General features: G+C 40.5%; 1 protein-coding gene across 4 annotated transcripts; it reads left to right on the top strand.

Moving 5' to 3' along the window:
* The first annotated feature begins 3,498 nt into the window (after window positions 1-3,498).
* MTFR2 (mitochondrial fission regulator 2) lies at window positions 3,499-16,442 on the top strand. 4 transcript variants are annotated; one of them, XM_081187898.1, is made up of 10 exons: window positions 3,695-4,015; window positions 4,122-4,241; window positions 4,686-4,833; window positions 6,102-6,224; window positions 8,782-8,886; window positions 9,913-10,034; window positions 10,720-10,895; window positions 12,004-12,310; window positions 13,844-14,024; window positions 15,444-16,442. In XM_081187898.1, the coding sequence occupies exons 3-10, from the start codon at window positions 4,771-4,773 to the stop codon at window positions 15,507-15,509; spliced, it is 1,143 nt and encodes a 380-aa protein (XP_081044024.1). In that variant the 5' UTR covers window positions 3,695-4,015; window positions 4,122-4,241; window positions 4,686-4,770; the 3' UTR covers window positions 15,510-16,442. The 4 variants fall into 4 exon arrangements, with proteins under 4 accessions (XP_081044027.1, XP_081044024.1, XP_081044026.1 ...); XM_081187901.1 differs by lacking the exons at window positions 3,695-4,015; window positions 4,122-4,241 and adding an exon at window positions 3,499-3,631; XM_081187900.1 differs by lacking the exon at window positions 4,122-4,241 and having other exon boundaries at window positions 3,695-3,908.
* The last annotated feature ends 99 nt before the right edge of the window (window positions 16,443-16,541 follow it).

Below are 16,541 nucleotides of genomic sequence, written 5' to 3'. Positions count from 1 at the left end.
TGACAAGAGACTTTCATTTGCAGGTCCAACACATCATAGAAACATTATTAAAGCTGTGTATGTTTAAGTCTAAGCTATAAAGATTCTTGGGGGAAAGTCTGACATTCTATTTTACATTTAAAAACCACATATTGAAAGAGTAATTTAAGCCAAACTTGAATTCATGTGTCCATTTAAAAGCTGAAGGCCAGTAAGTTCTGAAAGTCACACTGTTGGTACTTGTACTCTGACTGCCATCAGCTATTGAGAGATTCAGACTACCGTCTTCTCTAGTCCTGCTGCCAGGTATTAGACTGAATGGCATCTATAAATGCAAAGCATTGAGGTGTACCGTTGAGCACATCCTGCTCAGTATCTTAATGGTAATGTGCAAAGTACTGTATTCAGTAGTAAAATAAATCATTTTTTTGTAAGGTAAACTGTGATATGAAGATTATGGTCTACATTATGACATCACAACAGAGCTTCTCTTTCCTGTTCTCCCTTCAGCCCCCCCAAATCTGTTCCAGAGAGTTGGGGAACCCTATGGAGCAATTTTGGGGAGCTCGGGGGGTGAAAGGGGAGAAATTGGAAGCTTTGTTGCACAAGCAGATGGGTATTATGGATGCAGCCTAATTTATTCTTACCTTGTTGGGTTAAGTAACCAAGAAGTCTAGATACAGCTGTCCAAATTACTTGTTTTCACAAAATAAATTCTAGGCTTTTGTAATATACGACCATGCATCTCCTTTATAAAACTGTAGTTTGGATCTAAAAGGGAGATTTATGCTTTCTTAATCTAGTCACAGATCACACAGGATTTTTTTTATAAGTCCTTGGGTGGAAGCACAGTGCCTATTTTAAACAAGCAAGGTTACAAGAACAGAGTTTACAACTAAACATTAGGAATAACTTTTTGACAGTAAGAATTGTTTGAAAGAGGAACGAAGTCCCTCAGAACATGGTGGACCATCCTTCATTGGAAGTTTTTAAGCAGAGGTTGGATGGCCATCTGTCCTGGACGCTTTAGGCTAGATGACCCTCAGGGTCTCTTCCAACTCTACAGTTCTATGATTCTAAGGTAGATTAGCTCAGAAGTCATCTATTTACAACAGTAGCATAGATTTGCAACATTGGGAGCAATAGATTGTCTCTGGCTAAATCATATGAGCAGACCCATTAAAATCAGTGGGCTCAACTTAGTTACTAACATGAGAACATAAAAAGAGCCCATCTAGCCCAGCATCCTTTTCACAGTGGCCAGCTGGATGTCTGTGGGAGACCCACAAGCAGAATTCAAGCACAAGAGCACTCAGACATATGATATAAAAGCAGTGGAAGACAGGAGTGCCTGGCGTGCTCTGGTCCATGGGGTCACGAAGAGTCGGACACGACTAAACAACAACAAACAACTGACCACCTCCATCTACCTTCTCATACACCAGACTTCTTCTGCTCTATTTCTTTATTCAAACTCAGCCACCTTAAAAAATGTGTTGGTGATACCACTTGTACTGTTCCAGAAAGAACTGATAAATGAAAATAAATGACTTCGACATAAATGTGTTGGTTTGTTTTATAATGTGGCAGGAGATGGAAAGTTTGTAGTGTATTAGATATATTTATATCAAAACTTGGAAGATTAGTGTAAAAGTAACAAAAGCATCTGCACCATCCTACATATTGGTGAAAATCCCAAGTAGTCAGGCACACACAGCACTAGTTCAGAAATGGCAAGAAGAATGAGCTATGGCACAGAATTTGAGCATTGGGGAAAACCAAAGAGCAAATGCAGTGAGCAGCAAGGCCTGGAATAGCATTCTTTAGTTTCTGTTTTGGCTTAAATTTAAGAACCAAATACATTACGATGAACAAGGGTAAAAAGCATGGATGTGGTGATACAGACTTCCAAACCACTTTGACTGAGCAAAGTAGCAAACAAGGAAGGCCCTGTCAGACTTGAGATCACTACAAGTGAAATAAGGTATGTGTTTTGACATGCAGGACTAATTCAGTGTTTACATGACTGAAACTGCTTCAGTGTTTCCTGATGAACATAATGTTTAAAGGAGAGCTACACAGAGACATGTTCCAGGAAGCTGCAATTGGCCATAGATTCAAGATGTGACAGATCGGAGTGACTACAGACACAATCTCAATTTGGAAACAAGATTTTTCTGAACCAGATGAGAAGCTTGTTTCTTGGACTATGGAACAATCACAGTGCCAGTAGTGGTTAAGCACTAAGGTAAACCTGAAGGCATTGCTTTCTTGAGACAATATCGTACAGTGGTACCTTGGGTTACATACACTTCAGGTTACATACGCTTCAGGTTACAGACTCCACTAACCCAGAAATAGTACCTCGGGTTAAGAACTGTGCTTCAGGATGAGAACAGAAATTGCGTGGCGGCGGCACAGCAGCAGCAGGAGGCCCCATTAGCTAAAGTGGTGCTTCAGGTTAAGAACAGTTTCAGGTTAAGAACGGACCTCCGGAACAAATTAAGTACGTAACCAGAGGTACCACTGTATCTGTTAACAGTGAATGTTGCAAGCAGAGAAAAAGCGTGCAACTTGGGAGTGAAAGCACACCTGGCATCTTTACAACAGGCAACAGAGTGTTTAGTGGTGGGAGCTCATACACTTTAAGCAGGCTCGTACTGTGGGAAGGGGATTTATAGCAATAATCAAGACTAAATTTGAAAATAAAGCAAGTTGAAACCTGGAATTTTCCTTTGCACAAAAATTAAATTTAGGAAGGTGAAATCTAGTAATACTGTTCATTAGCATGTTCATAATTGCACTCCTGTTTTAGATATTTGCATAGCCCACCAGGAAACAATTGATTTGTAGTATACACTATTCCCTAGGGTTTAGCTTCCTGAGCATGTAGAGAAGCGGAACTTGAATCTTCAGCTCTGGTGATGGGATAGCATCCTCCAATGCACCTGAGTGGAGCTTTGATAGTCCTGTTAGCTTAGGGTGGTGCACAAAAGATTTGTGGCACACAACTTCGTTCTCCAATAGGCTAGTGGACCTCTAGAGGAATGGCTGAGGGGCTGCCATGGCAGCTTTGTGTGGCAATTGGCTCACCTAAGCCGCCTTGATTCGCTGTCAAAGGGAAAGGCGGGATACAAATAAATAAATATAATAATGGTAGGGATGGCAACGGTTGTTAAGTTTTCATTGGCTTCAATAGGTACTTGATGAAATATTAGGCGATTATAGCTTTTGTCTTGTGTGCTATCTCCCATAAAAGCAGCTAGAAGTGCAACTAAAACCACAACCCCTCGCTGACGTATGTTTAACATATATAAGACACTGCCTCTGTGCACACAGCGGACGCAACAGCACCCCGGGGATTCTGCCGCCGATCGATTAGAGCGCGCTGCCGCTTCCCATCATCCCCCGCGGTCAGAAAGCGTCTCTCCTACGGTTGGGCTCGCGTCGCGGCAAACCAGAAACGGCGCCTTATCGCTGCGGGATTGGCTGCAGAGCGAAGCCACGCCTCTTCCCGCTCACCCAATCGAGAGAGGGAGTGCCAAGGTTTGATTGCGCTGAGTCCTTGTCTCGCGCTCGGCGTCTTTCCGCTCATCTCTCGCTTCGGCGTCCGCGCGCGGGTGTCTGTGAGAGAGAAGTCTCGCGGGGGCGGGTGAGTTTCCCCTCCGGGAGCTGCTTCGGTCTCCGCGCGGGGCGCTCGTGCTGCGGGGCGGGCTTCGTTCAGCGTCCTGCTTTAGCCGACGGTTTGGGAGAGCAGCCCCTCAACGGCTGAAGAGGACCGTTGGGGCGGGGTTGGCTCTCCACGCGTGTTGTGGGCTAGCTCCCTCCCCGGCCGATAGGAAGCGGGCCTGCCGAGAGAGAAACGAGGGGATGCAAAAATAAAATAAAATAAAAAAGCAACCCGCCACCCACAGCCCCCTCACCGAATGGTAAAACTCCCCTTCCTGACCCCTCAGCTGCTGCCATTAACGAGCGAGGGAAAGGGGCTCCTCTGCTTGAGACCTCTCGCCCGCTCTCCCTTCTTCCTGTCGCATTGGTGAGGTCTCTGCAAAAGCAAAGTTTGTCCTGGGAACAGTTTCTCATTCAGCTAATCCTTTTTTTGTTTTCAATATTTTTATATCACGGTTTAATCATATTTCCAGGTCTTTGTTTACAAAAAGTCGTTTCCTTCAGTCTCTAAACGCACGACCGTCCCTTTCTTTCGTAGAAACGTGGCCCTCCGAAAAACTGCTCGCACATTTGCAAAGCTGAACCGGGTCCAGGTTGGTTTCGAATTGGATCGGGGAGCGCGGGTTGAGGTTGCTGCGTTGCAGAGGGTTGGACTAGACGACCCTGGGAGTCCCTTCCAACTCTACAATTCTCAGTTTGAGGTGTTGGTGAAATGGTGGTTGTGCTGCCTCTTGAGTTAAGGGGCGGGGGGGGGGGGAGTTTGGCAATGTTTTTTAGTTGTGTGTGAGAGGTGTGTCCCTCTTGAATATTAATACTGCTTCTGGAAACGCATACTACAGATCGAGCTCAAGTCTGGGGAAAGTACTCTACAATTCAATGATTCAGTTATTATTTATAATCATTATTTATAATCTTCCTTATTACTCTTTTAACTAATTGTGCTTTTACAGTGCATTTATAAATATTTCATGTGGATGTATAAGTAAACTGAGTTTGTAGTTTTAGCCTAATTATGAAATAAACTCTTCTCTTTGCAGCTGTAGCAAATATTTGCTGAGCCCCTCTGGCATGTGCAACAGTAATTTTTAACTGGCACTTGAGTTAATTCAAGTGCTTTGTACTATGTCTCTTGTACTGAATCTCTTAAGACAACTGCTGGAATATTATGGCGTGCCACCAGAATTGGTAAGCAAATATTATTGGCAAGCTCAGGAGTGGGGATGTTTTATGGAAGTTTTGTATTAAAACAGAGTTAGAGCTATACAATTTTCACAGTGTTCCATGACTCCATTATGTATGCTTACCATCAGCGTCTAGGGAACATGATGAGAGGATGAGAGTTTTCCTTTGGAGTTGAGGAGAATGGCAACTGTCGGCACAGTTGCATTGATCTTAGATGCTAGATATCTTGTTGATATGCCTCATACTTGATAGTAGTATCTTCCATAAAAACAATTGCTCTCGTGCTAGGTAGTATTTGATAATGAAAGCAGAAGTGAGTGCTTTCTCCTCAGCACCATAAGAACCTGAGTATGCACATTTCATTTAAAGGTAGGTTAAATGCAGCCCTACACCATACTAGCCTAACATTTGAATTCTAGCATTTATATAGTTATATCTGCCTTGATGTTATTGAAAGTGGCAGATTACAGACATAATCATGTCTGGTTCATTAGTAATTTTGTTCTAGCAAAAGTAGGTGGGTTACTCCTGTCATTTTATTACTTGCTGGGAGCTGCAGTTATGGTAGTTTCAACTTGGAAAGAAATTGGAATGTTGGATTTACCATCAAGTGTTCTTCTGGTGAGTGTGGAGGAGTAGAGCAGGAAGACGGCTGAATGATTGAGAGAGAAACTTGTATGTCCTTCCTGGAGAGGAGGAGTCTTGCAGTTTCAGACTTGATTTTAGCACTGAAAGTGCCTAGAACTGCATTTATCACCAATAACATAGTAGTGGTAAAGGAGAACATCATAAGGGACAAGAATTAGGAGTCCAACAATGTCCTTAACAAAAAAAAGGCTATAATAAATACCACGGAAGAGAGGCATAAACCACCCTCTATAATCTGATTGATCTATATAATATGAATTTACCTCTCTGTTCCACTCCCTGCTGACCTGAAGAACAAAGTGAGTCCAACTTTCTGTTCTCATTCAGGAGGGTAGTGCACCAAATAGCAGAGGGGTATTCAGTAAAATAGAGCCTCTGATTGTGAAGGCAGAGCACAGCCACCATGACTACCATGCTTTTTTCTAGAAGGTAGAGCTGGAAGGTTCCTCCTTCCCAGGGATGGCATGAAGTTTCCCCCTCCTGATCCTGCCTTCTTTCTGAAGAAGAGTTAGCTTTTTCTGTTTGCTTCCCTACCTGCTGACTGAGAATCTAGAATGTTTGGGTTGATTATAGATTCTTGGATTTGCAAAGATTGCCTTTTTATTACATTTTTCTTTTTACAGCTTATACAGAGGTGTGAAGTTTGTCTTAATGCCTTTGCTCTTATGATTGTATCCCATCTTCCTTCAAACACCTCTTCAAGAGCACACTTCCAACAGTTATGTGCCATCTCAGGACGCTATGCAGTAAGATCATCAACATTTTTCTTTTATCCTTAATAGTGCTTATGAAGTGTGTAAGTGTTGGCTTCTTCCATAGCAATTTCACTGCATGGCTATCTTCACATTTCTGTGCTATCAGAAAAGTTCTCCAGTGTCCTTTTCCTTCACTTTTTTTCTTTCTTTCTATCTTGGGAGTCTTCCATACATGATGATGATTAATGATATTTCTATTCCACCCTGTAACCAAAGTTATTGGTGTCATACATAAAAATGTTTAAAATAAAGTATAAGCAATGAACATAAGTTGCAGTATATGTAACACAGGACAGATTATGTAATAAAATTTAGCAAATATATGCTTTTTCACAAGCAGTTATCTCTTTGTAACTTCTACAGTTCTACACTGTGCCTTTTAATAACTTCATGTGCTATTTATTCTTGTTAATGAAATTTCTAGACTGTCCTTCATCACACACGGTTAACACAGGGTGGTTTCCCACATAATGTAACACAGCCTCATATAACATAAAACAGCAATAAACTTAAATTGCTAATAAAAACAACCATCAGTCAAACATGCTGGTGCAGAGTAAAACCAAAGGCCCAGGAAAACAAGCGTATTTTAATTTGGCTGTTGACTCCCAGCAAGGATGTTGCTATCTGTGCCTTCAGGAGAAGAGAATTCTATACTCATGGTGCTACGCTGCAACAGACAAGTTCCTATCCCCCATCACTGTAGCTGGTTGGTATGGGAGGAAGTATAACAGGGTTGCAGGTCATTTGAAGCTTTAAAAGTCAACACTGACACCTTAACTGTGCCTGCTAACATATAGGCATCCAATACAGATCATGCAGAATAGGTGTTAGGACAGTGCAGATCAATACTCCAGTGGCAGAATTTGCCACTAGCTGGTTCAAAGACATCTCTGGATGTCTTTAAGGGATTCCCAATGTAGAGTGCATTTCAGTAGTCTAGGTGTTACTTACCTGAGAAACCTCCTTGAACTTGGTACAGCCTCCTTTGAGTAGACATTCACAGGATTGCACTGTCAGTGTGCTTTATTGAATCTCTCCACCCCCAATCCCATTATTTCACTTCAAGTACTTTTTGACTACTGAAATAATAATAATAAATTATTTATATCCCACCCTCCCCGGCCAGAACCGGGCTCAGGGTGGCTAGCATCAAAATATATAATACATTAAGACATAAAATTCAGCAATCGACTGAAATACAGCTTAAAATTGGATTAAAATCAAAATAAGATCGGATTGCTACCTGCAAATTATAACTATAGGGGTTGGGAACTTTAAGTGCTCACCAGGCTCAGCTATTTGTATGAGCTGGTGAGAAGAGTTAGAGAGGCCACTTACATGCAGGGTCTTGTAAAAGGAGAGGGGTCAGACTGAGCCCCAACCAAAGGCCTGGCGGAACAGCTCCGTCTTGAAGGCCCTGTGGGGCCTGTCAGGTCCCGCTGGGCCCTTGCGACAGAGTGTTCCACCAGACTGGGGCAGGGCTGAAAAGGCCCTGGCTCTGGTCGAGGCCAGTCTAACCTCCTTGAGGCCCGGGACCTCCAAGATGTTATTGTTTGCAGACCGTAAGGTCCTCCGTGAGGCATACCAGGAGAGGCAGTCCCGTAGGTACGAGGGTCCCAGGTCGTATAGGGCTTTAAAGGTTAGAACCAGCACCTTAAACCTGACCCTGTACTCCACCGGGAGCCAGTGCAGCTGATATAGCACTGGCTGGATGTGGTCCCATGGCGAAGACCCCGTAAGTAGTCTCGCTGTGGCATTCTGCACCCGCTGGAGTTTCTGGGTCAGCTTCATGGGCAGCCCCGCATGGAGCGAATTACAGTAATCAAGCCTGGAGGTGATCATCGCATGGATCACAGTGGTTAGATCAGGATGAGAAAGATAAAGAACCAACTGCTTAACATTGCGGAGATGGAAAAATGCTGCCTTTTCTGTAGCTGTAATCTGCGCCTCCATAGAGACGGAGGCAACGAGGGTTACACCCAGACTCTTGACAGAAGGTGCTGTCTTATTTCGCCCCAGGAAGGGATGGGAGTTTACCCCCCAACCCCATGTCGTCTCAACCCAACCAGAGGACCTCTGTCTTTAAAGAATTTAGCTTCAACAGGTTCCCAAGCAACCATCCAGCCATAGCCTTTTGAGAGATACAATACATAAATTAATGTAGCAGGTAAAATAAACATGCTGAATCAGATGCCAATCAATTTATGGAAACAGTTTCCAACTGAAGCATTCCTGGGGAAACCCCCCCTTTTTTTTTACTAAAAGTATGATTAAACTTGATGATCGGTGTTTACATTCAAATCCTGCACAGTAATAATCACTTTTATTTGCTCAAACAGTAAGTGTTTGTGTCTGCTACTAAGTTGAAAACCAGCCTACACTTTTTTAATTGCTGCAGAATACATCTATCTTAAGGTTTCGGTAATGTGCACATACATTTTATTGGCTAAAATATAGATGACAAAGCAACAAAAGTTATTTTATTGGTTGACAGCTGTTTTAAAAATATTCCCATTTAACTTGAAGAGGATTGCTTGATTCTTAGGTGTCCTGGGCATGGGAAAGAAAAAAGTATGGATCTACCCGAAGTTTCGTTCGCAGACTGGGGAAGTATCTTTCATTAACTCCTTGTCCAAGGCCTCAGTTTCAGGTATAGGGGTTATTGCAAAGTGTAAGATTAATACAATTTTAATACATTATTTAAAATCATGTTCTGTGAGGCATAATAATGTAGGGAACAAACAGCAGGCATCCCTAAATGAATTCTACTGGAATTAGGATTTGGAAATTGGTAATAGAAATGTATTTTGTGTTATGGTAGAAATGATTATTATCCAGCACTGAGAATTAAGGAGGAAAATTGATAAAGGGACGGGAAAATCTGAAATATTTCTATGCTATGAATATGAAAAAGAAGTATTTGATAGTCCAAAGCCAAATGATTTTGGAGACAATTAGATTATCTATGCTGTAGTACTTTGGGAAAAAAGTACTGAATACTATCTGCTAGCCATTGCAATTCAGCTAAAAGATGGTGCTGTAACTGTGCTCCTGAAAAACGAATTGAGAGAATTGTGCTCTCTCCCACTTAAGTGTTGGCTTTGGGGACATTCTGAAGAGTTATGGTGGTAGTGCCTTCAAACCTCTTGAAACAATGTGTACAACCCTGCTGTTGATAGTTCTAGTTTACCTCATCTTAAATGAATGATTAGAATTTTCAAAGATAAAGACAAGGAGTAAAAAAGTGGTTGGAAGTATGGCATTGCTACCAAAGAGAGCAATAAAGAGTTGTCATGTTGGAGGCTGCTTCGTGCCATTTGTGTGCAGTGGCTTGCCATGCAGATCAGGTGATACTCACCATGTCTCACTTTTCTTTGCCCTTGTGGTTTGATCCATGCGGTGAGCCTCTGCCCATCACATATTGACACACAGAGGCAGGCAACCCACAGCGGCTTAATTGGTGGCTGATTTGCCTGTTCTTGCTCTCAAAAGGTTATTCTGCTTGGCAAATAGCTGATAGGATATCGGACAGGACAACAACATGGTGCCTCCTGCACCACTCACTAAACAGAGAAATAATTCATTAAAATACTAGTGGATCCTTGATATTTTTATTTTAAAAAATACTGATATACATTTATAGACTCTTAATAATATTTCTTCCCTGTTGCCTTAGGTAATCCAGAGTTTTAATTCTTTGACATCTGAGCAAAGTATTTCTAGTAGCTCTGTTACACCATCTCTTGCTGATGTTTTGTGGATGGCAGAAAATGAAAGAGAACCATACGCTAGGTTTAGGTAAGTAAAACTGACATGTCTTTAGAATAAATGTATGTTTTATAATGGAATTGTCTCAGTGTTTCTTAGTTACTGCTTTCCTTACTTGAGAGACAATAACAATCAGCATTTGATTTTTTATAAGAAAATCATCCAAGCTTTTGCAGTCACATTTATATTTCTCAGTAATGGGTTTTATCCTGAGAATGGAGAGTGAGGGAAGATGAGGATGATGGTTTTCTCATTCCCTTTCCTTCTGCCCACCCACCAAGAAATGCCTCTCTTGAATGTCAGGAGCCCCCCCCCCCCCGAACAGTGGCATGGGGGATTTTATTGAGAGAAGAAGATTGCCCGATATGTAATAGAAGCACTTTGTACAAGTAGACTTCTGACTTTGCATAAGAATATAAGATGAACCTGCTGAATCCGGCCAGTGGCCCACCTAGTCCAGCATCCAGTTCCTTCAGTGGCCAACCAGATGCTTATGAGAAGTGAACAAGCAGGATGTGAGTACAACTGCACCCTTCTGCACCTGAGAGAAATGACCATAAAACACAGACATATATAGAATTGTGCTGCAGAGCACCTAATGTTGAGTTCTGTCATGGTCAGATGAATATGTTTGTATATCTCTTTACAGTAATAATTTTGGTTTTTTCAGTGTTTCCTCTATTCACTTATAAATCTATACATTGGTATTTTCTAGATTTGATGAATGGAGAGGAGTTGTGCCGGTTGCTACAGAAGGAAGTATGCAAAAATTAACTGTTGTGAAAGAAGATGCATTCAATAAAATTTCTGCTCTTGAGAATGAATTAGCTCATCTTCGTGCACAGATTGCAGCAATTGTGGCAGGGCCTAGATCAGGAAATGATCAACCATGTAAGCCTGTCTTTGTGATTCCTGATACATGTGTCCATGCATGGCTCCTGCTCTTCATAATGTCCAGTCACACTGCCATCTCATAGCAACATTTATATAGAAAACTGTCTTGATAGTTCATTATCCTGCACACAGTGTGCATATGTTTAAAAATGAGATATGTAGTGTAGGCAAGAGAAAATGAAATAACATATATTAGAAATAGAAGTCTAGTCAACACACTAGATAGGAGAGTTATTGGGAATTTTGCCTGAATCCAAAGAACTTGCAATTATTTCTGTATATTCCTAGGAGGGAACAGCATTCTTCCCCACCCCCCTGCAATGCTGCCTGGTAAACTTCTTCTCAGATTGAGGGAAAGATCAAAAGCAATTGTGAAATAGTATAGAGGTCTACTGTTCAAACAAAAAAGGGGGAGTAATGGCTGTTGTCTGTTGTAAAATATTCATTAATTATGTAAATAAAAATTGGGGCTCTGTGCATTGCCCATATTTTACCATTGTACCACACCAGCTGAAAATGTTACTATATTCTTCAGGATTCAGCCTTTTAGAAATGAGGATTATAAATACTTTAACAAATAAATTTGTAAACATTTTCTTTTATCCCTTATAACTATAGTAATGTGCTTGAAAAGGTGTAATAGTGATGTCTGAAATCTTAAACTAAAGAAGGACTGTAAGTGACTTCAGTGGTGGGAGGTTGTCCAGTATAGTTTATTTACCATATTTTTATCCAATTCTTTCTCCATGGAATTCATAGCAGTATTTATAATATTACATTTTGCAATATTTCTGAGGAAACCTAGGTTAAGACAGAGTCACTCAGTAGTTGTCATGGCTGAACAGTGATCTAAATCCAAGTCTCCCTGGTCCAAGTCTGAAATCTGCCAGAACCAGTGTAGTATAATGATTTGTCTGTTGAATAATCTTTTTAAAAGAACCTTTCAAGGTAGTATGATTTTGTTCCTTGGTGTCTTCTGTTGTTTCATGGAAGACAACTCTTGCTAGACTTTGCAGGTAGTGTTAAAAGTGCATCAAAGGACCTTCATGTCATTGTCATATCAACATTAAAGTTCCCTAATATCATCTCTTTAATTGTTTAATAGGTTCAGGCATTGTGAATTCCTCAAACATGGCCTTTAATGCTCTCCCACAGCCAGGAGTGACTTCGACACCAGTCCCAAGTTCTCACATCACTGTTCCTCCACCGCCACCAGCACCACCATGTCCAGCTGTACCGCTATCTAATTTTGATTCCCGTAATTCAGCCATTGAGCTTATTAAACAACGTCGGGCTTCAAGTAAGATAAGAAATACTACAGATAGTACAGGTTGGCAGAAGGAAGAAGCTCTTCCCACTATGATGGATGTTCTGAAGGATATAAATAAGATCAAACTAAGAGCAGTTGAGAGGTATGTTGAGCAGAATATGCGTTTGAAGATAAAATAATGAATATAAAATACGGTCAACATCTTCCCTCTGAGAAATTATTTAAGAGTGCCTGAAACTGGTGTTATATGCACAGGTGCCTAGCTGCTGTCAGCGCCCACTCCTGCTTGAATGCACTTGGACTGATGAGTGAATACATAAATTGTGCAGAGAACTCACACTGAACTAGCAAAATTATTTCCCCTGAAAATCTAAGTTGGTGCTCATAACCTTCCTTCATTTCCTTGTTCTGCTGAGTGGGTGACAGAGGACATGGCATTGAAACCTCTCCTGATAGTTGATTATAGCTGCTACAAATCATTTTTGCTATATAATGTATGTAACTCTAAATACAGTCGCACCTTGGTTCTCAAAGGTAATCCATTCCGGAAGTCTGTTTGACTTCCAAAACGTTCAGAAACCAAGGTGCAGCTTCCGATTGGCTCCAGGGGCTTCCTACCCTCAAGCGGAAGCTGCGTCGGACATTCAGCTTCTAAAAAACGTTCAAAAATCAGAACACTTACTTCCAAGTTTTCAGCATTTGGGAACCAAAACATACAAGTACCAAGGCATTTAAAAACCAAGGTACAGCTGTACAACCTCAAAGCGGTTTACAAAGATGATAAAAATCACATCAAGATGGCCAATAAAAATCAATGTTAAAAACAGCTTTTTTGAAAATGAAGATCAATAAAATCAAAAGCTAAAAGTATATGTTCTACAATTTGTTGAATTCTAATAATAGCCGTAACAGGTTAGCTTCCTTTTTTCCCTAAGGAGTCTTTTCTTGGATCTGAAAATGAACTGAAATCAAGAATGAGGTGCATGATAGCAAATGCATGCATTTGATACCTGAACGCATCAGCACATCACAAATTTGCACGAGGTTGTGCTGTTGTGAAGGTGCCTACTTGTCAGGTAGTTCAATATGTCTTGGAGTCAGCTCCCCAGACATAGTTGAATAATTGGTTACCAGTTTTATATGAAAGTTCAAGTGCCTCCTTCATGCTCTCTCACATGCATCTGAACTCATGGGAAAGGATCTACAGTGGACTCAATGAGTTCTTTAACTCTCTTCCCCAATACTAGGCCAGGTGCACATAGTGTCAAGTGTACAGCAAGATACCCAGAATTTACTTTGCATGAGAATGCATTGATTCATTTCAAAGTGACCCTTTGCTTACAGAAAGCACTTTGATCCAGCGCTTTGATCCTGTCTATCAAACAGGGAAGAAAACAACTTTCGCAGATACACATCTCCTTGTGCCACTTCCCATGCTATTCTCAATCCTCTGAAGCAGATTTGTGAAGGCTTTGGTGGTTGAAGGGGATAGAGGGAATACATGAAAGTTTTTTCTTTCCTGGTTGTATTGTCAGAAGCCTCCCTGGAATAAAAAAGCCTATCTGCGGAGGGTCACAGAACTGAAGAGGGTGGCAAGTAGAACTGCATGCATTTACTATGTAGGAGAAGCAGCATCTTTGACTGAAGATTGTAAACATTTTGGCGCTCTTTCCAGATCACCAGGAGGTACACCTCTACCCAAAACAAAAAAAAGAATTTCATCACAGTGGGATCCAGCAGCTTTAATAGCAGAAGCTCTTAAAGAGAAATTTGCATCACAGAACAATGATGATTCCTTTGATAAAGAGAACAGATCCTATGGTACTTCTCCATTTTCCAGTCCAGATACCCCAGTGGTATGTATCTGGGTTTTTTTTTTGTTAATGGCTTCTGTCATTTATATATGGCATGAATACTAGTGATATAGAATGAAGTCTAATAGTGTCCAATGTTATTATCTCAATTAAGGGGGGGAATCAAATGCTAAATAGTTTGTCATTTTATTAATTATAGATATCTTTGTACAGCTCTTCATTAAAATTGCTAGGGCAACCTACACAAGAACATATAAAGTCAGTTAAAATACACTTACAGCTTACAGTTTATATTAAAAGAAAACAGTAACAATCATAACAGGTGAAACTGTAGTACAGCATAAAAAAGATCAGCAGCATTGAAGAGATCTAAAACATACTAAGAGATGTAACCAAATTTGAAAGGTTAATGCTGCTACAAAAGCATTAAGCATGGTTTTAAAGCTAGTGGAGGAAACTTGAGAGTGGACTTCCTGAAGGAGGCTCCCATGTTCCCATTATGATCATTTACCCATGAATTAAGGATTGGGAGAGGGTTGCCTCTGCACTAGCTGAACGTCTTTCCCATCCTTGCCCAGTGCTGGCAGTGCTTTCCATCTTCTGCATTAGGGGCCAGTAGAAGGGGGCTTACTTTCAAAGTACAGGGATGGCTTGAATTCTTCTGTTGTCTTACAGAGAGGATGCCACACAGTAGCTGTACAGTTGTGATCCTAAGTTTATTTTCTTGTGATACTTTCTTTTGACCCTTATTGAATTCAGAATGAGTTTTTTAAATGAGTTAAAAAATAAACTGCCATTCAGTAGTTTCAGTTATTCAGAAGCTGGTGGGAGATTTACAGATGCATTCTGAATTAAATAAATAACTGAACAACAATAATTGCATATGTATACTGCTCATATTTACAGAGACATTAAAAATACAACAGTTACATCCAAAATTAGCAAAACCAGTTATAAAAGCATTAGCAAAATATACCAACATAGACACAATGGCTAAGAACAATTAAAAACCCATATAAAATGAGTTTAGCCACATAATACTAGAACATGACAAACTCAAAGTGGGAAAGGAAGTTGTGAAGCAACCCATGAAACTCTTTGTCAGGAAGAGCAGCTGATTTGTTCACACTGGACATAGGAGCAGGTGATGAAATAATTCATTCATTGCGGCAGACTGTCCTATTACCATTTTATTTATTTTGCTAAAATATTTAGTGCATATTTTCATCTAATATAGGGAAGCCCAACATATTTCATATCAAAATGCTTCTTTTAAAACAGATAAGTCATTTCCTAACAAATTGGTGGTTTATTGTAGGCCTATGTTTGACATTCTCACTCGCTCTACATTGAAGTTTCTTGCTTGGCCTGTTCATTAAGATTGGAGAAAAGTGTTAATCAACTCGTATTTTCCTCTTCAATCTTTTCTAAAAATAGCATTTAAAATGTGTTTTGTTTCAGGTTGGCTGTCGCGTTTTGAAGCCAAGTATGAAGCAGACGCTTATTAGAACTAAGGAGCTGATGTAGGTATCACCTGCAAAACCAGCAATTCATATTTAGCCATGGTGTAGAGCTTCTTGAGAAAAGCTCTGCCACTGGTTTTGTAGACCTCAATACTGTGCTATAAAGCAACGGCTTTTAGAGCTGTTTTTCATTAATCTACTTCAGTAGCCAAGCATCTTGAATTTGTTTGTGTAAAATATTTTATCAGCAGGAGTATGTTTTACTGGTTTTTATAACAACTTTCTAGTCTGGGCTGCAGAATTTAAAGCAGACACATAAACATGTCAAAAAAAGGAAGAGAATAGTACCATAGAAACAAAATGTAAATTAATTTGGTTATATGTAGATGATAATATATTTACGAAACAGTATCCTGTTCATTTGTTTTCCTGTAACGGGATTAGCTGTTGTGTGAAGAGTTGATGCGTGATGTGGCTTTTGGCCTCTCCCCTGCACATTCACATTCTCGGCAGCCTTACGTCAACACATTGAGGATATCTGCAGAGGGAGCATCTGTCGCACCTAACACATGTAACTTTTCCCCATCAACTGCGACCCTTATGTACAGAGCTTGCATGTGCTTGATGGGCTTTCCCTTTGCAATCTTGCCCCCAATGTGTTTACAATGAGGGAGAGGTTGGAGGTGAAGACACAAAGACAGGACCAGTGGACAGAGCCCCACTTCCTCTTACATGATTGCTAATTTCATGATGGGAACATCACTGAATAGGGCTAATGTGTTGATAATAAGGAATAGCTTCCTCAAAATTATCCCTTTCTCAATTTGATTCAGTGGTGCGGCCTTATAAGATCTCAATAATTGGCACCAGTGGTGTTTGCTTGGTTTTGAGTAAGAGACCATTAATTTACTTGAATACTGTAAAAGTTTGTAAAGAAAACACAGGAACTGTGTGCATATTTGAAATGCATGATTCAAATAAATATTGCTGTTGACTATTTGCACTCCAGTAAATTTTGCTTACAAAAGAAATATTTTATGTCTAAACTGTATGATCATTCTCCATGACTGAAATATTTCAGATTTCGTAGTCTTGT

This window comes from Podarcis bocagei (genome assembly GCF_964188305.1).
Source record: "Podarcis bocagei genome assembly, chromosome: 3".
In the NCBI taxonomy this organism is placed as follows: domain Eukaryota; kingdom Metazoa; phylum Chordata; class Lepidosauria; order Squamata; family Lacertidae; genus Podarcis; species Podarcis bocagei.
This window is presented reverse-complemented; position numbering and strand designations above follow the sequence as displayed.